Source organism: Psittacula echo, assembly GCF_963264785.1.
Source record: "Psittacula echo genome assembly, chromosome: 10".
In the NCBI taxonomy this organism is placed as follows: domain Eukaryota; kingdom Metazoa; phylum Chordata; class Aves; order Psittaciformes; family Psittacidae; genus Psittacula; species Psittacula echo.
In genome coordinates, this window is record NC_137741.1 from 2,791,594 (window position 1) to 2,814,457 (window position 22,864).

At 57.7% G+C, this 22,864-nt stretch overlaps 1 protein-coding gene across 2 annotated transcripts; it reads right to left on the minus strand.

Annotated features, from left to right (window-relative positions):
* On the minus strand, positions 1–22,762 carry LOC308225336 (tyrosine-protein phosphatase non-receptor type 9-like). 2 transcript variants are annotated; one of them, XM_080626118.1, is made up of 19 exons: positions 22,474–22,762; positions 22,211–22,361; positions 21,363–21,467; positions 21,150–21,246; positions 20,463–20,560; positions 20,072–20,149; positions 18,180–18,260; positions 7,375–7,518; positions 6,504–6,593; positions 6,308–6,432; positions 5,542–5,647; positions 4,860–4,970; positions 3,839–4,167; positions 3,401–3,494; positions 3,223–3,292; positions 2,774–2,852; positions 2,375–2,525; positions 2,073–2,280; positions 1–1,498 (listed from the first exon to the last, which is right to left on the minus strand). In XM_080626118.1, the coding sequence occupies exons 1-19, from the start codon at positions 22,623–22,625 to the stop codon at positions 1,272–1,274; spliced, it is 2,496 nt and encodes an 831-aa protein (XP_080482244.1). In that variant the 5' UTR covers positions 22,626–22,762; the 3' UTR covers positions 1–1,271. The 2 variants fall into 2 exon arrangements, with proteins under 2 accessions (XP_080482244.1, XP_080482243.1); XM_080626117.1 differs by lacking the exons at positions 18,180–18,260; positions 20,072–20,149; positions 20,463–20,560; ... (2 more) ...; positions 22,211–22,361; positions 22,474–22,762 and adding an exon at positions 11,492–11,930.
* Positions 22,763–22,864: the final 102 nt, after the last annotated feature.

Below are 22,864 nucleotides of genomic sequence, written 5' to 3' on the forward strand. Positions count from 1 at the left end.
GCCTGGTCACTGGTAGTATATTTATAGGTCGATACAAATCAAATCAAAACCAAACCCCGAAAGTAACAACAACAAAAACGTTTCTCTGAACGAGAGCAAAATAGGAACATTTACAAATAACTTCTGGCTCTGGCTTGGATCAAGTTAATGTTAAATAAAAAAACCCAACAAAAGCCAACCAAACAAAACCCCAACCCCCCCGCCCCCCCCGATTATAAAAAAATAAGAATATACACATTCAAAGAGCTTATTACAGTATAAAGGCCCGAGGTGCAGGCGCTGCAGCCCCAGCTCCCCGGCCCTCGGTTGTCACCTCTCCAGGGCTCAGGCTCTTTGTGCTCAGCGCTTTTCCAGCTCATGACTCACCACAGGGCTGGGTTCCCACTGCCGGCAACCTGGAGAGCCGGTCGGTCCCCATCCATCCCTCTGTCCGTCCCCATCACCTCGTACCTAGTGACGCTCCAAGGGGCAGGGGACACCGGTGAGCCAACTCACAGCCAATGGCCTCCAGATCCTCCTCCCAGGAGCAGAGTTGCTGTCTCCCAGCAGGAGGTGAGGATGGGGAAGATGAGAGAAGGGAAGCAAGGGATGCTGTCGAGCATCCCCATGGGGTACCGGGTCCCAGCGCTGCCCGTGGGGAGCAGGGGAGGCAGGAAAGGGGGAAACAAAGGAAGACAAGACAGAGCCAGGCCCAAACTCACCGCTCCAGGGATCACAGCAGTGAGAGGGCAGGACAGGAGGGCCCCACGGGAGCTGCGAGAACGGGTGCTTGTATATATGTATCTATATAATAGCCGGGGTCGGGCACAGCGTGGATATATTATATACACACATACATACAGACACACAAACGTAGTGGCAGGTAAGACTGAAGTAGGTGCCTCTTCCTAAGCCCCAGGCAGGGGCAGGACTGGAAATACATTTCCTAGGGCTTTACAAAGCCCCTCTTAGATACATTTTAGATGGTCCCACCAAAAAAATATATCAAATAAAAGAAGAACACAACTCGAAGAGAAGAAAACCCACCTCCCCAAGCAACCAGCCAACCACCCACCCAACACAAACACCATGGGGAGGAGCGAGAGCCTCTTCCTGCGCCGTCCTCTGCCCCCAGTGGGCGACAGCCACCCTTTGGGTTGATAAGGCACAGTTTGACAGCAGTGCTAATGGTCGCGGATGGGCAGTGCCTGCTGCTGGCGGGCAGCTGCCTGCACACTGCTGGGTCCTGGTGGGCGCAGAGGCGGCTCTGGCAGCCCCGGGTCCTGTGGGTCTCAGTGTCCCGGCGAGCTCTTGTCCGGGGTGGGCCGGCTGTGGTTGGCAAGCAGGAGCCCCTCGCGCTGTGCGTGCTCCAGGATGGCGGTGTAACAGAAGTAATACTGCTCGGGGGTCTGGATGCTGAAGGCGCGCTGGGTCCGCATGCGCAGCACCGTCTGGTAGATGTTGAGTGTGCCCACATCCTGCAGCTGTGACAGGCAGATATCCAGCGCACAGAAGGTACCTGGGGACGGCAACGGAGATGGTGTCAGCCACCAAAGAGACGTTGCAGCCTCTCGGGACAATCACAGAGGGGCAGGGGTGGTCCTTGCACCCCCACCAACTTCCTGCATGATGCTATGGGCATCAGAAGCCAGCAGCTAGTGCTCAAGAATGCTGGGCTGGTTCAGCCTGGAGAAGAGAAGGCTCCTGAAGGGGAGACCTTAGAGCAGCTCCAGGGCCTAAAGAGGCTGCAGGAAACCTGGAAAAGGGCTTTGGACAAGGGCCTGTAGGGATAGGACAAGGGGAATGGCTTTAACCTGCCCGAGGGGAGACTGAGATGAGCTCTTAGGCAGAAGCTCTTCCCTGTGAGGGTGCTGAGGCGCTGGCACAGGGTGCCCAGAGAAGCTGTGGCTGCCCCATCCCTGGCAGTGTTCAAGGCCAGGTTGGACACAGGGGCTTGCAGCAAGCTGCTCTAGTGGAAGGTGTCCCTGCCTGTGGCAGGGGTTGGAGCTGGATGAGCTTTAAGCTCCCTTCAACCCAAACCAGTCTCAGATTGTGGGATTCTCTTGGGCTCACCAAATCCTCATCCCCGTTACCTGTCCTGCCGATGCCAGCACTGCAGTGCACCACGACTGGGGGTCCCCCGGGGTGACCCTTGAAGCGAGGTCCCAGGGCACTGACCGCCACCCGCTGCTGCTGCTTCACAGCCCCCAGGAAGTCAATGAGGGTGGCAGCAGAGGAGGGGACGCCGTAATCCGGCCAGCTCAGGTACTGGAAGTGGGACACGAGCCGCCGCTCCCTGGTCTGAGGGCAAGCAGTGGGGTTAGACCCTCTCCTCTGGCCATGGAGGACCCCCGGTCCCCCCCTGCCATCCCTGCCAGGCTGCTGCACCACCTACCTCCGAGCTGTGGATCTCCAGGATCGTTTTCTTGTAGTGGCTGAGGTTCTCCACGCCCAGGTTGGTGATGGTCAGTGCCCCAAAGCACACCTTTGTGTCCTTCTCCAGGGGCCAGTACTGCCCGCACTTCCTCCTGCCTCCCTCCTCCAGCCTGGGAGCAGCACAAGGACAAGCTGGTGATGTTCTCCTCGCCTTGCTTAGGGACATGACCCACGCCACCCGCCTTTGGTCCCCACATGGACCAAATGCCCTATTCCTGACGTGAAGGCCACACCCTGCGGGGCTCTGGCTGGCACCACGCCTGCAGGGTCACTGCAGGGAGTGCAGTGCTGCCCATCCAACACCAGAAATGCTCCTTTTGCCAAGGAAACCCGAGCTGTGCCCCCCATGAGCACTCACCGCGTCGTCATCACGATCACCAGGACGTTCTGCTCCCACACCATGCGCCAGAAGTCACCATAGGTGTTTTCCAGAGGCCCTGCAGGGACAGCACACACATCAAGCCCCTTTGCCCAGTAGCCCCTTACCCTGCACCAGAGCCCTTTCCCATGGGGACTGACCCCAGTGTGGATCCACCAACCCTGCCTGGAGCTGCAAGTGACTGTCCCCTGCTCCAGCAGCAAATCCCTATGGCTCAGCCCTGACTCCCTTCTCTGCTCCCTGCTGCTTCATCCCTGGGCAGATAGGACCCAGAGACAGCCAAATCCACCCAGAGAGGAGGGGATTTGCTGGGCAGTGCCCTGCTCCTGGGATGCCCCCCACTGTGGCTGGTGACTGATGCTGGGCAGGGAGGTGAAGCCCATTCATGCACCAGGAGCAAAATGACCCCTTGGTGGCTTGTGCCATACCCTGAGTCCCAATGTAAGCATTCCTCTGCTTGTAGCCATCCATGAAGCTCGCGTTGATGTAGTCAGTCAGCTGCAGGGACAAAAGCACGCACAGCATGAGCCCTCTGGAGCCCCATGGCCGGGATGGGGGGACAGCCAGGATGTGGGGTACCCCAAATTGCCATCCCCACTGGCTCACCTCTGGGCGGCTGTACGGCCTCGCCAGCTTGACACGGGTTTGGTCCAGGCAGGGCACGTCCCCGTACCGGTTCTTCTCCTGGTTGTAGGGTGCCCTGGGAGGCAGGGGAGAGGAGAGGGAAGCAGGGATGCTTTCTAGGCAGGGAAGGAAAGGGAACATCTCTCCCTCCACGCAAGCCTTCAGTGCCTGTAGCCTGGGCTCTGCTGCCATCAGCTGGCCAAAGCCTCGGGAAGCAGAGTCCCAGCCAGGTCCTTGTCCCTGCTGTCCCCCTGCGGCTGCAGGAGCCACAAAGGGGGCTCACGGCATCGCTAGGCTGGGGCTCTCCGTGGCTAACACAGAGCAGCGCACCCCAAAGAGGCAGCAGGAGCACAGGGAGGGGGTCCCAGTGTTCTGCTGCAAGAGAGGGGTCCCCCAATGGGCTTCTTGCCCCCAACTCACAAAGAGCACACGAAGGTGCCCGCAGGGCTCCTGCGCCGAATGTCTTCGTACTCTTCATAGATGCCGCGTTTCTGCTTGTGGCTGACATGGTCCAGCAGCTCCTGCAGCGTCACAGACTTGGGCCCGGGGACGTGGACGGAGCCGTTGTCTTTGGGGGCCGCCAGCGGCACCAGGATGAGCTCATCCAGGGGGTCGGGGTGCCCGTTCTGCTGCGGCAGGAACCGGCAGTTCCAGCTCAGAGGGTCCAGTCTGAGGGACCCCCCGAGGTACTCAGGGAGGCATTCCCGGGGCAGGTGCTCCTTCAGCTCCGACATCTTCACCATCTGCACCTGCAGGCAGAGAGGGAAGCACAGGGGTGACTCCAGGAAGGATGGAGAGGGTTTGCTGGGGATGCGGACAGAGATCACAACAGCCTGGACCAGTTCCCATGGACCCCAATCAGCACCGGGGTCTTCCCCCTTCCTCCTCTGCCTTGGGAGGGGACCTGAGGGGACATCAGTGGGGGGACAAGGGCTGTCCCCACCTCATGTTCTCAGGGTGGGAGTCCACACTGACAGCCAGCTCCACATTTCTGAGCTCCCACCCAAAGCAGAGGGGCAAAGTCCAGCCCAGCGAGATACCAGCCTGGAGCTGGGCTCTACCAGCACCGCTGATGCTGATGCTGGTTTAGGTGGGTTTGCCTTTGCCAGGTAGGGCCTGAGCACAGGTATTGAAAGTTCCCTTTCTCCTGTGTGCTCAGCAGGGGTTTTCTTTCCCTTTAATCCTTTACCATTGCCTCCACTTGCTGCTGCTGGCAGCCTCCCCACAAGGAAAGAAACCAAAGGCAACTTCCAAAGCTACTTGCTGAAAACACCAAAGCAGGTTGGCTCCTACGGAGGAGGCTGAGGAAGCCTCTGTTTCCCATGGATTTGGGCTCAGCAGATGGGGCCGAGGGGCACAGGCTGCTTACACCATCCTGTCCCAAAAGGAAACCAGCCCCAGTCCTCCCCAAGGGTCCCATGCTGCGGGTCCCCGCGCTCACCCGCTCCCGCAGCTTCTCCTTGAGCAGCAGGCTGATGATGGAGTAGGGCACACGGAACCACATGGGAGCTCCCACGATGAAAACCTTCTTGAGCCGGGCTGGGAAGGCTCCCTGCGGGCAGGAGGGGGTCAGAGCCACGGTGTGGGGCAGGAACCAGCCCCCCTCCATGCTCTGTCAGCGTGTGGGGGCACGTCCCAGCAGAGGTGATACCAAAGGGGCCCCGAAGCGGCAATACCACATCTGAAGCACATCTTTTTCCCATAGAAATCAAATGATTTCCATGGAATTAGGCAGGATAAGGGATTGGCTCTGCGGGGGAGCCAGGGTTTGCTTGGAGCACACACCCCGGCCCGTATTTGCTGTTATTTCTTCCTTCTAGCGAAGGGAGGAGGCACCAAATGCCAGCACAATTGGAGAATAATTTGCATCTGTTTTCCCAACAGCGCTGCCAGCAGCTGTGGGAGGAATTCCAGCCGGGACAGCTGAGCCCTCCCAGCCATGGGATACTGCAGTATGGCTGGGTCCGGCTCTCAACACCTTCCTGAGCCCCTATGGGGTCGGTGCTCCTTGGCCGAGACATGGTCAGCATGGTCCAGGGTGGAAATCCACACCAAACCCACAGCACTTCACGTACTTGGTGAGCAAACCCACCCCCAGACACCAGGTCAACCCTCACCATTACCTTGAGCAAGTTGAGGATCTTCTTGCTGAGGTCCAGCTCAAAGTTGGTGTACTGCGAGCCTGCCATGTCGTAGATGAACACCAGCCCGTTCCTCTGCGTTTCGAAGCTGACAGAGGGCAAAGAGCAACGTCAACCCCATCACATCCAACTGCTCGGCTTCTGCATGAGCAGTGCTAACCCTGCCCTCCACTTGCTGACTCCAAAAAATCCCCTTTGTGCTTCCAGGACCCAGCCTCACTTCTGCATTTCCCAGCTGCTCCACCACCTCTTCCTAGAGCCCTTATTTAAGCCTTGGCTTGTGCCTTAAGCCTATCTCAGCTGCACCACCCGTGATGGGTATGTTCAAAAACAGAAAGAGCCCAGCAGGATAAATGGGACATCCTGGCATTGTATTTTTGGTAGGGCTCACATTACCCGTGGCAGGGCTGCTGCTCCCCAGACAAAGCCTGCAGGAACCAGGGGCTTTGCTGAACTGAAACCTGGACATGGGCAGGGAAAGGCTGGAAAGAGCCTGCTGGGGGGGCTTTGTTCCCTTGCTGAACACCCCATAGGGATGCCTGGCTTGAGTTCAACCCAGGGACGCTGTGACCCCTTCTCTCCCCTAACTATAGATGGGATACACAGAGGCACATGGAAGCAGGAATTCACGTTCATGGGAAAAGTGGCACATCTTTTCCCAGCGAAGCCTTTCGGAGGGGTTTCACCAAGCCCTCAGCAAGCAGCAGCATCTCCCCTCACCCCCGGGACGTGTAACCTGCAGGCTCACCTCTCCACCGCTCGGTCCAGCAGGTAGAAGAGCGCCTGGAGCACCACGTGCTGCACACTCTTGCTGGGGTGGTGCAGCTTGGCTGTGAAGAGGGCGATGGAGGCTCCCGAGGGGTCCCGCACGCTCTGGAGAGGAAACAGGGTCAGGCCACCCCCGGCACCAGAGGGTAACTCCGGGAGGGGGGACCCCAACCTACCAGGATGGTGAACTTGCCACTGAGCAGCTCCGAGCGCAGCGGCTCCTCGTGCGGCTTCAGCTTCACGATGCCCTCCTTCAGCCGCGTCTCCTGTGAGCAGGGAGCCGGTGTGACCCACCTTCACATCCCTATGGAGCACGCGGCCCCCCAGGGGAAACCTCTGCTCCATGGCCTCATTTTCAAGCATAGGGAGGAGCAGCCAAGCAAAACCAGGATGGGAAAGGTATTAGGTGTGTGTATATATCCCTTATCTATGGGGAGATGCTCTGCAGCATTGAGGATCACCAAGATCAGGATTGAGGTCACCAAGATCTCCATAGTGATCACCATGTCTGGAATAGGAGTTTTCCAGCCAGATAAAACTCATAAGGGAGTGGAAAGAAGAAGACAAAATCAGGCTGAGAAAACTGGGGGACAGGCTGAGGAAATTGGGGCAGTTCAGGCTGGAGAAGAGAAGCTGCGTGGAGACCTCAGAGCAGCTTCCTGTGTCTGAAGGGGGCTACAAGGATGCTGGAGAGGGACTCTTCATCAGGGACTGTAGTGATAGGACAAGGGGTGATGGGTTCAAACTGAAACAGGAGAGATTGAGATGAGCTCTTAGGCAGAAGCTCTTCCCTGTGAGGGTGCTGAGGCGCTGGCACAGGGTGCCCAGAGAAGCTGTGGCTGCCCCATCCCTGGCAGTGTTCAAGGCCAGGTTGGACACAGGGGCTTGGAGCAAGCTGCTCTAGTGGAAGGGGTCCCTGCCCGTGGCAGGGGTTGGGACTGGATGAACTTTGAGGTCCCTTCCAACCCAAACTAGGCTGGAATCCTAAGGGGAGGGACATCCCTGGGACCAGAGATCCCTCACAGAGCTGAAGCCCTCCCTGCTTACCCGATAGGAGTGGAAGAGCTCGATAGCCCGCAGGACGTCGAACTTGCGGGCCATGAGGAACTTGACGGCCACGTTCCAGGAGAGCGGGGACACATTGTACTGGCCTGTCCACTTGTTGATCTCCTCCAGGAACTGCTTGGTTGCCTGCAGGAAAGACGAGGGGTGTGCAGCAGGATGGGGAGAAGTGCCCCAGGAGCATCCCTGGACACGGTGGGAGCTACATGGTCCTCAGTGCATGGGCAGGGGCTGAGCATGGCCCAGCAAACTCAGCAGCTCCTCCGGGTGAAGCTGGGAGCTCTACAGCAAGTACTGGGAAAGGAGGATAGAGATGGGGCAATGCCAGCGTGGGGAAGGGAGCCAGTGGGAGGGTGCTGGCATTGGGAAAACAGGGGCTGGGGCTGGGGGAGGCTCGTGGGAGGGAGAAGGGGAGCGGAAGGAGGGTTTTACAGGCAGCAAACTCCTGTTCAGACACAGCAGCCCCAGCACAGAGGGAATCCATCACCCAAGAGCGGCCCCCAGGGCTGCAGCTCTTCTGCGGAGCAACAAATGTGGCCATGTGAATGTGGGTAACAAGGGCTGGTGCTTTGACATGCTCAGGACACAGACCAGCTCACCCAGTAAGGCCAGTTTCACATGGCCATAGGAGACCAGGCGAGAAGAGCTCAGTGCACAGTCCCAGGATGCTCCCACTGCTCCCCACAGCCCCATAATACACTAGGGCCATCCTGCACAAGCACCCTTCCCTCCCCAAGCACCCAAGATCAGGAAAAACCAAGACAGAAACTTTTCCAACCCCAGCACTGATGGAGCAAAGTCACAAAATGAACCTTTGACCTCCAGCAGGGCTCCAAGCCCCGAATGCCAGCAAAATAACCCTAAAATGTATTAATCTGACATGCAGCATTTGCAAGGTGGGCTTGGGGTTTCTGAACCTAATCTGCTAATGGAAGCACCTTCATTTTGTGCTGTGCATTGAGCCCCTGTGCCGAACAGGAGCCCTGAGGGGGACCCCTCAAAGGATGTGGGCAGGATGGAGGGAGTCCCTGGAACACCCCGCTCCCACCCAGGCACCCCAAAAGCAGAGGGTTTCCGTCCTCACAAGAGCAGAGGATGGCATGACAGGCACAAGGGGAGGAGGAGGAGGGACCGCGAGTGCCGAATGCTGGCTCCGGGCGCAGGCAGGCGGCGGTGTTGGATGTCAAGCACGGGAGTTACTGGAGCCATTGAGCCAGAAAAGCTCTCGGCATTAATGACTTCCGACCGGAGGAAGCCGAGGGCTGGGGTTTATCGGCGGCGCAAGGCTGGCGGGGGCAGCGAGCCCCACTCATGACATGAGCCAAAGGAGCCCGGCTCAGCCGAGGGGTCGCATTCCCAGCACTGGAACAGGGGGGTTCCAAAGGGGTACGGGCTCATCCGGCTGTGGGAAGTTGCTAAGGAACAGCTCAGACCCCCAGCACATCGCAGCCAGAAGCTCCCTAACTTGTATCAGAGTCTGGGCAAGCACCAGCCCTGGCTGTGCAACCTGAAAGAGCATCTCAATAGCCCCGCTCTGAGCCCTCCCTTTGACAGTGGGATAGGTCCCCACTTCTCCGCAGTAGTGGGGGACAAGGGACTGGAGGGGAACGGGTAAAGTGGGGCACCAAGGAGACAGAGCACCCAACAACCCCTCCCAGCCAGTGCCTGGCAGGAGCTCTTCCTGGGAGCTGCACTGATGGGGCACCTTTATCCTCATGGCTCCATCTCCAGCAGCCTCTGCTTTCACAAAACTAAATCAGCTCTTTCACGGACCAGATTTCCAACCATTTCCCTTCTTTTGAAGGGGGATGGGAAAATAAAGGGGTCTATACAGAAACCACCTTCAGCCTTAACACAACACACACATCATGTATATGTATATATCCTATCCATAAGCGAAGATGGGAAATGGATCCCCAGCTTTGCCAGAGAGTTCCCCAGCTGCCCAAAAGCTGGGCTGCAGATGCAAACCCAAACCAACAGCAGAGATCCTCCCTCTCCAGTATGGCACAGGGATGCCAGGCACATTCCCACTGCCCTCAGACCAACACCAGAGCCAACACCACAGCTGGAGATGGGAAAGACACCCTGAGATGACGGGAAGGATGCCCCGAGGGGCACAGTGGCAGCGGCAAGAGGATGCGCTGTGTGATTCAGTGTCTCCTTCCTCAGCATCCAACCCATCACGCTGCATGCAATCCCATTTCCAGTATCCAATTCGAGGGATGCCGGGTTGTTTGCAAGGAGGGAGCTCCACTAAAAACAAGCTGGCTTGGCAGCCATGAATTCCAGCTTTCTCCAGGAACAAAACAACATCCCAAGCTTACCAGTGCCGACACTCAACTGCAGGAGAGCGTTACCCAGCCGAGCATCAACACCAGCTCCTCCGGCTCCCACCACTGTTTGTGTCCCGATCCCATATGGACTCAGAGAGGCGTGGAGCCGAGCAAAGGGGATGGCTCCGGGGTGGCAGCAGGAAGCAGGGGTGACATGGCCCGCGGCCGGGTGCTTTGAACAATGCTGCTCTATGGAGCGCTGGCGTCATCCGCGTCCCTGCTGCGCCAGGGCAGGGTGGTGACAAAGCCACTGCCATGGAACATGGGGCTCTTCAAACCCACCCTCCTCCTTCAGCACTGGGGGAGGAATAACTCCTGTAATATGGCCGATGGGCTAAAAACCCCTGAGGAACATCCTCCTGGTCCCTCTGGGATAAGCTGGGAACTGCGGAGATCCTATAGAGCAGGACACAACCCAAGGCTGGCAGAGAGAGGAGAGGGGTGAATTCACCCCAGGCTTGCTGTTGGTAATGGGGGAGAATGGAGCAAGCAGAGGAAATCCCGATGATCCCAAGGAGGATGAGAGGGTGGCAGGAAGGGGATGGCCCATCCCCAGCCAGCACTTACCCATGAGAAGAAAGAAACTGACACTATTTGGGCTTCCAAGACACCGAGGGCAGCACCAAGGGCAGCTTTGCCCACCCCAGCCTGATGATCCAAACCCGGAGCCCATACTGCAAATATCCCTTCGCCTTCTCCATCCAATATTCCCACCCAAACCAAACCCTTGGGACACCAGCTGTCAATGCAAACCAAACCAAACCAATCCTCCCTGCCAGAGCAGGGGCTTCCAGAGCCATGCCTGCTGGAAGCTTTGCCCTCTCTGCGATGCGGAACACAAATCAAGGGCACCCACAGGGACACGGGGCACAAACACCCCCACCTCCTGCAGATTCGATTACCCTGGAGATAGGCTCTGGGAGCGGCGCTGATAAGAGGGAGGTGTGGTGGAGGAGAAAGCCTGGGAGCGCTGCGTTTCCCAAGCACAGGCTGCAGGATGGGCTCATCCAGCTCTGGCTTAGCGGGGCAACGGGGGTTTGGGGAACCCCCCTAGGGACAAGATGGATGTTTTAAAGGAGAAAAGCAACCAACCAAACCCAAAAGCGACCACCTGGTCCCTTTCCCCTTTGCACTGCAGCCTCAAGGTAGCTGATGCGGTCACCCGAGGGGAGCCTGGCTTCGAGGAAGCCTCCGCATCCCGGTCCAGCGGGCTCGGGGTGTGGATGCAGAGCCCAGAGTGGGCACCGCTGGTGACTGGGGCACACAAAGGAGGGGGGAGCCGGGGGCTGCCGTCTCCATCCCATGCTCCCCGCTTGGCTCCACGGAGCCGAGCAACATCCTCCCGCGGTGACGCAAGGGCCGGCGGAGGAAGCCGGGACGTCACGGGAGGCCTGGGGCGTGGGAAGCGCGTGCACACGCAGCCCCGAGCCAGGCTGCCCCCCGGCCCTGCGAGGGCAGGCACCGGCACCGGGGGGGGGGGGGGGGCTCCCCGCTACCGGGGGGTGCGGGACCCCAGCGCCCTGCGTGCCCCGGCACGGGCCCTGCGCAGGCCTTTGGGTGTGCGAGGAGCCCTGAGCGATTGGAGGGGCTGTGCGGGTGCGGTGTGCGGGGATAGGAGGTGCGGGGATGTCCGGAGAGGGGTGGGGGCTTTGTACATGGGATTTTCCTTAGGGAGAACCGCCCCACTGGGAAAAAACACCCCGGGAGAGCCGCGCACGGGAGCAGCGCACGGGGTCCTGCCCGGCCCGAGCCCGGCGGGGACCTACCTGCTCCTCCTCGGCGCTGAGCTCCGCGGCCATGCTGCGCGGCCCCGCTGTGCCCCGGGCCGGGCCGGGCCGTGCCGAGCCGAGCACAGCCGGGCTAAGCGGCGGGCGCCCCGGCGGAGCCCATCCCCGGGGACCGGCGGCGCTGCTGGCACCGGCCCCTCCCGGCCGCCGCAGGCTGGGCGAGGGCGGCTCCGCCCCGGGGTCCCCGCCGAAAGTGCCCCAAGATCCGAGCTGAGCCCCGAGATACCGGTAACAAACAGCGCTGTCCGCGTCCCCGCGGCCCCCCGGGAAGTTCCGCTGGCCCCAGGGAAGCGCCGCTCGGCTGGGCCGGGCCGGGCTCGGCTCCCGCTCCGCTCTGCCCCGGTGGGGGCGGCGGCAGGAAGCGCCCGCAGCCCCCTCCCCTCCTCTTCTTCCTCCTCCTCCTCCTCCCTCGGCCCGGCCCCGGCGGGAGGAGGCGGGGGCCCGGAAGCCGTTCCCGGCGGGGAGCGGGGGGCCGGCTCCTCCGCCATGGCTCTGCCCGGGCTCGGTTCGGCTCTGCCCAGGGAAGCATCGCGTTCCCCGGCACCCCTAGCGTCGGCTACAGCCGCTAAGATGGTGGCGGGCGGCTCTGGCCTCCATCCTCCGCATCCTGCGGAGCGGCGGCTCTGCCCTCCCCCGGGCCCCCCATCCATCCCTTCAGCACGGTTCTGTGTGAGCGTGACCCCGGGCCGGGGCTCCGGCTCCCCGAGGCACCCGCAGCCTCGCCTCTCCCGCCGGCCCTTCCGGGCAGCAGCGTCCTCCCTTGCCAGCACTGGATGCTCGCAGCGCTCCCCCGAGGCAGGAGGGGCCGCGGCCGGGATTTCCAGCTGTTTCCTCACTCTTCCCTCCCCTGCGATCCCGAAACTGCATTCCCCGGCTGGGCACAGATGCCGGGATGGGGAGTGCTGAGGGTCTGTGGGGAAGGAGCAGGGTCCTGTGCCCCACCAAAGCCCGGGTCCTGGGATAAGGGGACGTTGTTCACCCGAGGAAGACTGCGGTGGCAACACAGCCGCAGTTAAAGCCCTCAGGGGGGGTGACCCCACCTCGGTCCCTGCTGAAGCTGCTGCCCCTTCCCGTTGGGAGCGGGATCGCGCCCAGCACATAAAACAGCCACAGCAACAACCGGCGCTGGCCCCGGTGACTTCCGTTTAACACCCTCTCTCCAAACACAGCCTTGCGTTTCCAACAGGAATTGTAAGGCAAATATTTATTTCTCCAGCCCCAGCTCCTGCTTTTAAAAGGGAAACTATGCATCATCATCTGGAGCCGGCGGGAAGCTCCAGTTGCTTTCCTCTTGCTCCCCTCCATCCATCAGAGCAGGCAGCGGAAGGCAGCCCCCCTCTTCAGCTGGGTTCTCTCCCCTTCCCACTCCATTCCGGAGGCTGCAGGACCTTGAACAGTTGCTGCAGGGCAGCGGTAACCCGAGCTGCAGCTTTCTCTTGCCCTGAGGGATGCGCAGAACTGACATCCAGATGCCCACCTCCGGCTTTAATTGCCTGAATGGAAGGAAAACTAAGCTGCCAGGAGGCTGGATGCGGGCTCCCGGCATCCAGGGCTCTCCCTGCCAGCCAAAGGATGGGGGGAACCAGCAGCCTGGGGAGGACAAGGCAGCCCAGATGTTTGTCCTCCCAGGCCAGCGGCGTTATTAAATCACACTAAACCCTCATCAAATAAGCAGCCGTTCAGAGCCTGCAGCACGCTTGGCCGCATCCGCACACTGCAGAGCCGAGGGGCTGCTTCCTCCCCTCCGGAGCAGGGGGAGTGAGGCCAGTTCCTGCTGCCCGCTGGCCTAATCAATAGCGGCTGCACGGTCAGTGCGCAGGCAGCCCACACGCTTGGCACGGGAACAAGCCTTTTTCTGGGAAAGCCAGGGGTGGGAGGGCAGGATACAAGTGCCCCCGCTATCTGCAGGCAGCCAGCCCCGTGCGCCCTATCTCTGCCTGGATGCGGGCCCTCCTCCGGGGCAGTTTCATGGATGAGAGGGCTGTGTTTAGCTTGGTGTTTCACCCCATGGCCTTGCAGCTCCCTCTGGAAAACAACCTGTGGATATCGAGGACAATCGTTTCCTCCCTGCTAAAACCAGGGAGAGGCAGCAGCTGGTGCTTGCAAAGTGGGCTTGGCCGGAGCCAAGAGGGACAGCGGAGAATGGAACCCACAGGAGCATTTCCTCTGCTCCAGCGAGTGCTGTGAGCAGCTTCTCAGCCCTATTTGGAGGCACAGCACGCAGTCACCCTTAGGTAGCAGGAAGACGCTCAAGAATTTGTCTTTCTGAGAAACCTTTTATTTGGCACGATCAATGCTGGCGTTTTTCAGAGCAAAACCATTCCTTCCTCCCCCTACTGAGGAAAGCTTCGAGGACAGGCTCCTGCCATGCTTGTGCTGCACAAAGCTGTGCCTGGAGGCAGGGGATGCAAGGGAATTGGGGCTTTCTCCGTGAGGTGGGGTGTGGAAAGCCCAGCCTTTGGATTTACAGCAGCCTGTTGTAAACTTTGGGTTCCCAGAAGGGGACTGACCACAACACTTGCATTGAGAAGGGCTGGGGAAAGAGCCGGATCAAAGGCTGATTTCTGGGGCTGGGGAGGTGGAGCTGCTACAAGCAGCAGCTGCACCTCGGAGGTCTGAGCACTGTTCCTATGCTGGAGCTTTGCCAGGGGCTTTAACAGCAGCAGGGTCAGGAGCCCTGCAGCGTGGGGACGGATCGTTTCATTTCCCAACGCACGACTGCCTTAGCAAAGAACCGGGCAGTCCTGTTGAGGCTTCACAAAAGCCCTGGCAAAAAAGAAAACTAACAAAAACCCAACATCATCATAACTCAGAGGCACTTGCAGCAAGACATTCTGCCTTCATGCCCTTTAAACACATCCTATCTTCATTACTTTTGCCCCCTTCTCAGGGAGCATGAGGGACAGTGAGAAGCAGGGAACCTTTTCCTTTCTCTTACCTAACCGCTCTGTCTCAGCAACCTAATTCTCCATGTGGCTCCCTGCTGCATCCCAGCCCTCAGGAGAGTTTCCTGGCTGAGGGGTAGACAAGTGTTCCAGCTCGTAGTGTCCGTTCGTGGCCACCGCGCTGCTCGGGTCCCCCTTTGCTGCTGCCAGCTTTTTGCTCTTCTTGCTCTCGATGATCTGCTGGAGCTGCCGTGCTGCATAGTCTGGTTTGGCAGTGAGCACGGTGGCAGGCACAGCCAGCCCCAGGATTTCGGGTACCATGTAGGGCCGGAGCCAGCCCACCAGCGGGGTGCTGCCGGGGGTGTAGTGGGTTTGCTTGTGGTAGAAGAGAAGGCCGTCAACCTGTATAAAGAGACAGGGAGTGAATGAACAGAGCTGGAGGCTCTGCAGGTGGATGCCGGGAGCCAGACGACGGCCCCAGGCTCCATTCGCAGGCCAAAACTCCCAGCTGGATCCTTTTTCCTCAAGCAGTGCAATAAAGAGGGGAAGGGAAAGGAGAAACCTACGGGATCAGAGGATTTCATGGCTTGAGATCCTCCAAGCCTGCAGACTGCAGCACAACCAGCGCTTTCCTCTGGCTGCTGGGAGCCCACCCTGCAGGAAAGCCATAGGGTTTCTGAATCAGGCAATGCACAGAGAGGCCACTTTACTGGATTAAGGGTATTTTAAATAATACATTTGGAGAGTAATTAGTCAGAGCTGGTGATGCTGAGGAAGGTAACTGCTGCCTCCTCCAGCTGCCTTAGGCACAATGAATTCCTAATGCTTCCCAAGAGGGAACTTCTCCAGCAATCAATGACAGTTAAGGGCACTCAGGACTTTTGAAGGTTTAGGCCCTAACTCTTGTGCTGCTATTTCCTCCCTCTGCAACCCTGCAGCTGCCTGAGCTTCCCCCACTATGCTCAGGGACCTGCATTCCCCCTCTTGCTGCGCTTCCCAGGGGTGTGCTCGGTGAGGCTGGATCCTGCCATCAGGCTGACTAACACTGGAGGTGCTGCTCCTCTTAGCTCTTAAAAGGCCATTTGGCCATGACTAAGAGTGGTTGAGTGGGCAGGAGAGACATGAAAAAGAGCCCACCTCGGGCTGAATTGCTCCCAGGCCCATCTCCAAGCAATAAATCCTGGAATATACACCTAAAATACAAGGCTTTTCCCTCCCCTGCCTCCCGGGAAGACTTGGGAAGAGCCTCATTCTGTGGCACCACGCCTGCACATCCAGCCCATTCCTGTGGGTGCAGGCACTTGATGAGCAACGGGGATTCTCCGGCACCCACAGGAATGCTTTGGTAAAGTTCAGAGCCTGGAAAGGCTTTTGCCTTCCCGACAGCTCCAAAGATCTCCCCCAAGCTGAAGAATTCCAAGCAGCTCAGCCTGGTGGAATTAGGATGCTCTTTCTCTCCCTGACTTCTCTTCAGTTCCTCCCTATTCCTTCCCGTTGGGTGTGTTGGCTGGGTCCCTCCTGTGAGTCACTGCTCTGACACCAGCCACAGCAGAGTGAGGGCTGACACGTCCCTGACCCTCAAACTCCTCAGGTTTGCCTCTCGGACCTGCTGAGGTTTCGCCCTTCGAGGCTGCTGCAAATGGTGCTTTGCAGATTTCAGGTGCTCCACAGGACTCCCAGGGCTCCCCCCCACCTTCTTTTACTCCTCAGATGTGCAAGGAAGACAACAGCTCCTCAGATCCACTTCAAACCCCACCGCAAACCCAGTGCCGGGCACCTGAGCCAAAGTCCATTGGATTCAGTGGAAGATATTTCTGCTGAATACACCAGCTTCGGTCCTAGCTGGAGGTTACAGATTAACTCTGAAGACCCAGATCTGAAAGCACTGACCCCCTCTGTCACCACCTCATGCACTAGGGCCTTGCAAGGATCCCAAATGCTAGGGCAAGGCATAAGACCTCTGTTACGCTGTACTATCTATAGCAAGGCTGCATTATGTCCTCTGCAAAGTTTATTCCGTTGTGTGCTGGGGGTGGAAGCTATTTACAGGGATTTCTTGGGCTCCCTCTTGTGGGCCAGCATGAAGGGACCCATGGTTCAGGAAGGGACCCACGGTTCTCTTCGTTCCTGGAAGGGGCATCATGGGGTTTTTTGGGTGTTACCATCTGATTTGAGCCAAATTAGGCCACACTGCACTTATTGGGGTCGCATGTATTGGCCTGAGAGAACCTGGGAGGCAAATCACAGCTGGATTCCAAGGGAGACTGCTCAACTCCACCTCCCTCCCCATGCCTTTCGCAATGGTCTCCTTCACAGGCTGCACATTCTCTGCTCTGACCACAGTGGGGCAATTCTCTCCAGCCTTTCCTCCCGGGAGCAGATGCCTCAGGAAGGAATGAAGCTTTCTGCAGTAAATACAGGAATGGCTGTTTCTACAGAGGCACTCAAAGCATTTGGCATTGAGCAAGTCAGCTGTAGGAAACCTGGGATGGGACTTTCCACCCCTCTCTAGTGACTATCCTGGCTTTGACACGCAGAAGGGCAAACCAGCCCTCACGTGGCTTTTGGTTTAGCAGACAAGTAACCTCTCTAGAGGCTGTTCCTGATCCTAGGGCTGAGACTGGGCACTCCGCAGGAACTGCTGCAGCCACTGGAGGAGCTTCTGGCTCCCAGATGTTTGTCACTGACACTGCTGGAATGCCATTGCCTCCATCCTCTTCCGCTGCAGCACCAGGTCAGTCCGGCTGGTCTAAAGCAGACCGAGCTGCTTTCACAACAGCCTCTCTTGCTGCTCACAAACATGGGTGGCACATGGGTTTGCCTGTCCTGCCCTTCTCCCACAGCTCAGCAGAACAGCACACCAGCACCTACTCCTAAAGCTGAAGCAGCAAAGGCAGGTGTCTGGTTCAGCTGCTCTTGCTGGGAGAATGGCCGCTGAGGAGAGCCAAGAGCTGCAGGAGCCAAAGGCAGGAGGCTGCCAGCTCCATACTAAAGCAAAGAGCAGAGCTTGTGCTATCCCATCCACAAGATCCTATGGTAGTAAAGGCAGGACAGACTCATCTGAACCCCTTCCAGCCATTTCTGTTGCAGTTACGTGCCCCCAGCCCCAGTACGTTTCACGTGTCCATTGCTAACACCCAAACCCCTCAGAAAGCATCAGGAGCTTCCCAGCACCCTTCCCCTTCCTCCCCACAGGACACAAGATAGCTGAGTGCCTCACACACAGACAGATGGAAGTAGCTACACTAAAGAAACAGAGAGCCTGTGGCTGAGGGCAGAGAAAGACACCACTCTGCCCACCCTGCAGATCTCTGGAGAAACACCACTGCATAAGGAGCACATGGCAGAGATCCTCATGCCTGTACCCACGTGAGCCCACCCAGGGCAGCAGGCAGGAGCAGCTCTGGCTCTGGAAAGGTTGGCTGTCCATCACACTGCTGTATGACTGTGAGCTGTGCTGCTTCTGGAGGCAGTCTGCATGTCTGCACCTACCCTGCCTTCCCCAAAGGCTCTGTCAGGTTGTCAATAGCAGCAAACTTAGGCTGCCCAAAGACAGGGAGTGCTAATGCACACGGTTTAACTCTTGTAATTAGTTTGGTTGGATGCAGCCTGTACCTGGTGAGAGGGTAAGAGATCAGCTATGTGCATGAAAGGCATCCATCCCCTACAGAGGGAAACAGCAGCACAGCTCAGAGCTCCTGAACAAAGGGGATGTGCCTCTCCAAGCACTGGCAGTGGGGCTGACTCTAGGGCTGAGGTCCAGCCCCCCACCATGTTCTCACCTCGAAGGGGAAGTCCATAGACAGCACCTTACACAGGCTGTCCGCGGAGCAGGAGAAGTTCTGCAGGCCCACAAATTTGAACTGAAAGAGTAAAAGAGGGTTAGAAGAGAGACAACTGCATGGCCTAAAGCAGAACAGGTCACTGAATCCAGCACCAGTGTGGAGGCGGATAGGGAGGCAGGATTTGCTCTAGTGTGAGAGGGAGAGAGCAAAGGAAAGTAACTGGAGAGGAGATCTCGAGCAGGGACCACGTCATTAAACTCTGGCCTTCCTGCCACACGCTATCAAGGGCCTAAAAGCACAAGTAAGCTCGAAAAAGGATCAGACTAGTTCCTGAAAGGCAGGTCCACTGGTGGCCATTAACTCCATGATCTAGGTATAACCACTGGCTAATGAAGTCGGAGGGAAACACGGTGGGTATCTCCAATCTCTTACTCTTCCCTTAGCAACTGGTCTTTGTGATTACTAGGGGTTATTGGGACAGACAGACCTCTTGATGGGATTCAGAACAGCAAACCCCAGATCTAGAGGCGAAACAACAGACCAAGCTGTGCTTTGGTGCCAAACATATCCCACTGGACAGATTGGGAGTGCCTGAACACCTACAAAAATCACCCTTGCCACCAGAGAGCATGGGGTGGAACGGCTGTTGGCAGTAACCTCCACCATCTCTCCATCAGTGCTGGATAAAGCTCATACCTGGCTGCAATTTCACAAACCTCATTCCCAAAACAGGTGACCTTTAAACAATGACCCACAATGCCCAGAGAGCATGAAATCTACAGTGCCCAGAATGATTTATTTCAGGTATTTTATCATCCCGGTTCCATGACTCCCTCTCTGGCATTTAATGAGATGTGGATGGCAGAGCCTCAGTGCACAGCTCCCGCATGTTCCCCATACCTTCTTTTCCAAGCACTTTAAGACTGCAGGAAGGACTTCTCAAGAGAGCTGACCCTGAGATGCTCTTCTAACCGAAATAGAAAATGATGACCTCTGGGCAGGATGCAAAGCAGACAGACGTCTGCTCCAGGCTGCTGGCTCAGCCAAGCAACTCTTTCCACCCAGGAAATGAAAGCTGAAACAACCCCCCTTCATTAGGTAGCTATCTTGTGGATATTCCCATCAGAGTCAGAACAGGATGTTCTCCACATACAGATACCATCGCTGCTGGCACAGGAGCAGCCATACCCATTTACCACCATCTGCAAAGCCCCCAGGAGCTGCTCTGCTCCGCTGTGGCTGAGCACTCACAGGGGCTGCAGAGCCACCAGGTCCCACTTTGCAAACCATGTCCCATAAACCAGGCTGCCAAATCTCTTCTGTCTGTCCTCAAAAATCCCTTTCCAAGCTGCTGTGGGCTCTAGGTCTGATGTCCATGTTTAAGTCTTCAACAGAAGACTTTATTCTCACTCAGGAGGGGCTCCAGGTGACACTCTAGCATCCAAACGACACCTTCAGCAGTGAGCTTAAACAGGAGGGAAGGCTAAAGCTTTATAAGCCTTTCCTCTTGCCTTGTGAGCCCACAAGACTATGCAAGAATAAACCCCATTGCAGCCAGGCTGCCAACCAACACTGCCCCTGTAGAAACCACACTGGTTTTCCATTGCATTTCAAGGGAAAGCTAAAAGCAGCGTGGAAGTTAGCTGACACCCTGCTTTCTCATCTCCCTCAGCACTTTGGCTGACGAACATAAAACCACACTCATTTACAATATTCAGTGGTTCTATTTACATCCTGAACGTGGCATCCCATTTCATCAGAAGTACACTTTGAAGCCTGATCTGTAAGAGGCAAACAAAAGCAGCTTCCGCTTGTGAAAGAAAGCGCTGAAGCCTGCTGAACAGGAGAGCTTGCCCCCGTCCTCCTCCCCTGAGTACAAAAGAACTTACGGGATTAATCCTGCTTTTCTCTCCCAGCCCTTCCTCCTCTTGGATCTTTGAGGAAAGCCAGAAAAATCTGAAGTCAGTCTGTGAAAGGAAGCAGACATAATGACTATCCACTACACATCACCGATGAGCCCCTGCCAAGCATCATCATCCCTCCGCACAGACTCAGCTTCACTGCAGAACCAGCCAGTACCCCAAATCTGCTATGTCCCCCAGTACCCATGAAAGAGGCACTCACTATTCCAGTAGCCAGCACAACCTGTAAAGATGATGGTGGTGCTTAGATAAAATACTCATCCTATGGCATAGTGAGCAATGTTCAGCACTGGCTGCAAAGCAGCTCATGGGACAGGGAACAAAAAGGAGAACAGGGCAGAGGAGGGGGATTCAGTACCTGGCAGTCATAAACAGGGTGTCCTCTCCAGCACATCACATCGAGGATATAGTAAGTCTGCTTTGCCTCGTTGTAGATGCAGTCCAAGATGCAGTACACTGTGCACACAAACACAGGGAGGTCCAGACACGCTCCAGGGACTGCCCAACCCAACAGGCAAATGCCAGAGCAAATATCTGCTGCATTAAGCCTACCCTGATGTAAGGCTGTGAGGTGCAGAGGGATCCCCTTCTGCTAACACATGCTGTGACCACAAAAAGCCTTTAGCCTGAGGAATCCAACAAGGCTACAGAGGTACCGGCCAGGGGCACAGCAAGCAAAGGCGTGTTCCAGGCAAATGGCATTTATCAAGAGTAACCTCTCCTCAGGGCAAGCAAGAAGCTACAAAAGGTATTAAATAAACCACAATGCACACAGCTCTCTTTGGGAAGACAGAGAGGATGTTGAGGTTTAAGAGTAGCAGTAAACCAGGCAGCTAATTAGAAGCTGTTCTTATCTAGCATAAAGGTATTGGATACTGTCCACGCTTAGTTATCCTCAGAGGTACAGGAAGAGGCCTGAAGCCATAAGGAGCACACAAGGGCACAGCTCAGGGAAGCTGCAGCAGCAGCACTGGGCCTGCCACACACACACTCACAGGAGAGGCAGGGAATTCTCTCTATCCCAAATGCCTTCTCACACCGTTACCTTTCTCGCCCATGGAATTGTGCCGGTTCCCCCCTGGCAGCAGGGATGGGAACCTGTTGACACAGAAGCCACTCTTGGTGTAAGCTGCTGTCGAGCCCTGTGGGGAAGCAGGAGAGGAGAAAGATTAAGTCAAGCCAGACACACAGGCCAGTCTGATGTTGGCTGGGAAACACGTACAGGTGCTTTACCAGCATCACTATGGTTGCTGCTTACCCTAGATGCCACAACCAGCGCCCTTTTCCCAACGGGACACACGACTACAACCCACTCCTGCTCCAGATCCACAGGGACATCCACCAACCACTCTGACAGCATCAGCTGCGGAGAAATCCAGGAGCAAAATAGTGAGTAACAACTCTCCTGAAGCTGTGGAAAACTCACAGCTCAAGGAGAAAGGAACAAAGTTTTAACTTGGCTTCAGCAGCTACACTGAGTATGCCAGAGGCACCTTGTGCTGCTCAGCACCCTGTGCTAGGAGGCTGACTCCTTCCTTCCCTCTAACCAACCTGCATGACAGACTCCCCCCAAGCTTTTATCTTGCTTCCCAGCTGCTCACAATGCTTCAGACTACAACACAGGGCTCAGTGTCCTCGCTTGGGCACTCCTTACCTTGGTCCCCACTCCAGCTTCCCTCCAGCACTTGATTTACTCTTAAATACATGGTAGAGTTCAGAGACTCCTAAACATCACAAGGTGAGCTCTTCAGGGATGGGCTGGCTATGGTGACCTGGGACGCTGTGAGTCTTTTAGGACCAATATGGCACCCAGGCTGATAAAACCCACCCACTGAGGTTTCCCTTCCCAGTGTCTCTGACATGGGGAGAGACAGAACACTTGAACCAAGTGATGCATAACAAACTTGAGCTGGAATCTCCCTAAGCACACAGGCAGCCCATCTCCATCCATCCTCCACTTAAACACTGCACGTCTCAGAGACAGAGCTGAAGCACAGCTCCTTTCCGAGCACCACACAGGCAGGACATATCCCTCCCAGCCCCAGCGCAGCCACCTCAGTGGCTACTGACCGCCCTCCCCTTGCCTGGCCCTGAGCAGCTCCTCACCTGGTTGGCATAGCGCTTGGGCAGCCTCTTGCCAGCATCCACGTCCATCTCCTCTTCCTCCGCATCCTCCCCCTCCTCGCCCTCGCTCTCCACCTCTGCCCAGTCATCCTCCGCCAGCCTCCTCGCATGGTTCACGTAGTCCAGCCGCCTCCTGAGGGGGAAGAAACAGCGCGGGGTTGTCCCCTGCGGGAGGCACCGCGGCCCGGGCCGCGTCCCCAGCGCCCGGCGGGAAGCGAAGGGGAAGGGAAGCGGACACCACTCACTGCCGCTGCAGGCGCAGGAGCCGCTGCCGGCGCTCGGCCTGCCCCGGGCCGCCGCGGGGCTTGTAAGCGGCCAGGCGCGGGTGCGGGCCCGCGGGGCTGTTGGGCGCTGCCAGAGACACGCCGGCCGCCAGCGCCGCGCTGAGCTCCTCCATGGCAACGCCCGCCCTGACGCGCTTCCGCCCGGCGCGGCCTGCAGCGCCGTCCTGCGGCGCGGAGGCTCCGTGCCCCGCTCTCCCCGGTTAACGGCAGAGCTCCGTTCTCGCCGTCGCTCCGTGACTCGGTGCGCCCGGGGCGGGCAGCGGGACGCGGGTGGGAAGCGGGAGCGGGCGGTGCCGGCAGCCGGGCCGTGGTGCGAGCGGGAGCCGTGCCCCCCGGGCTGGCTGCCTGCAGA

What these genes read in the sequence shown, in the direction of transcription:
- LOC308225336 (XM_080626118.1), bottom strand. Translation starts at nt 22,625, where the DNA reads ATGGAGGAGCTCAGCGCGGCGCTGGCGGCCGGCGTGTCTCTGGCAGCG. An exon ending in CTATGGACTTCCCCTTCGAG is followed by an intron (nt 7,519 to 18,179) that starts GTGAGAACATGG and finishes TCTTTCCTGCAG; the next exon opens with GCAACCAAGCAGTTCCTGGA. An exon ending in CTGGACCGAGCGGTGGAGAG is followed by an intron (nt 5,648 to 6,307) that starts GTGAGCCTGCAG and finishes GCCCTCTGTCAG; the next exon opens with CTTCGAAACGCAGAGGAACG.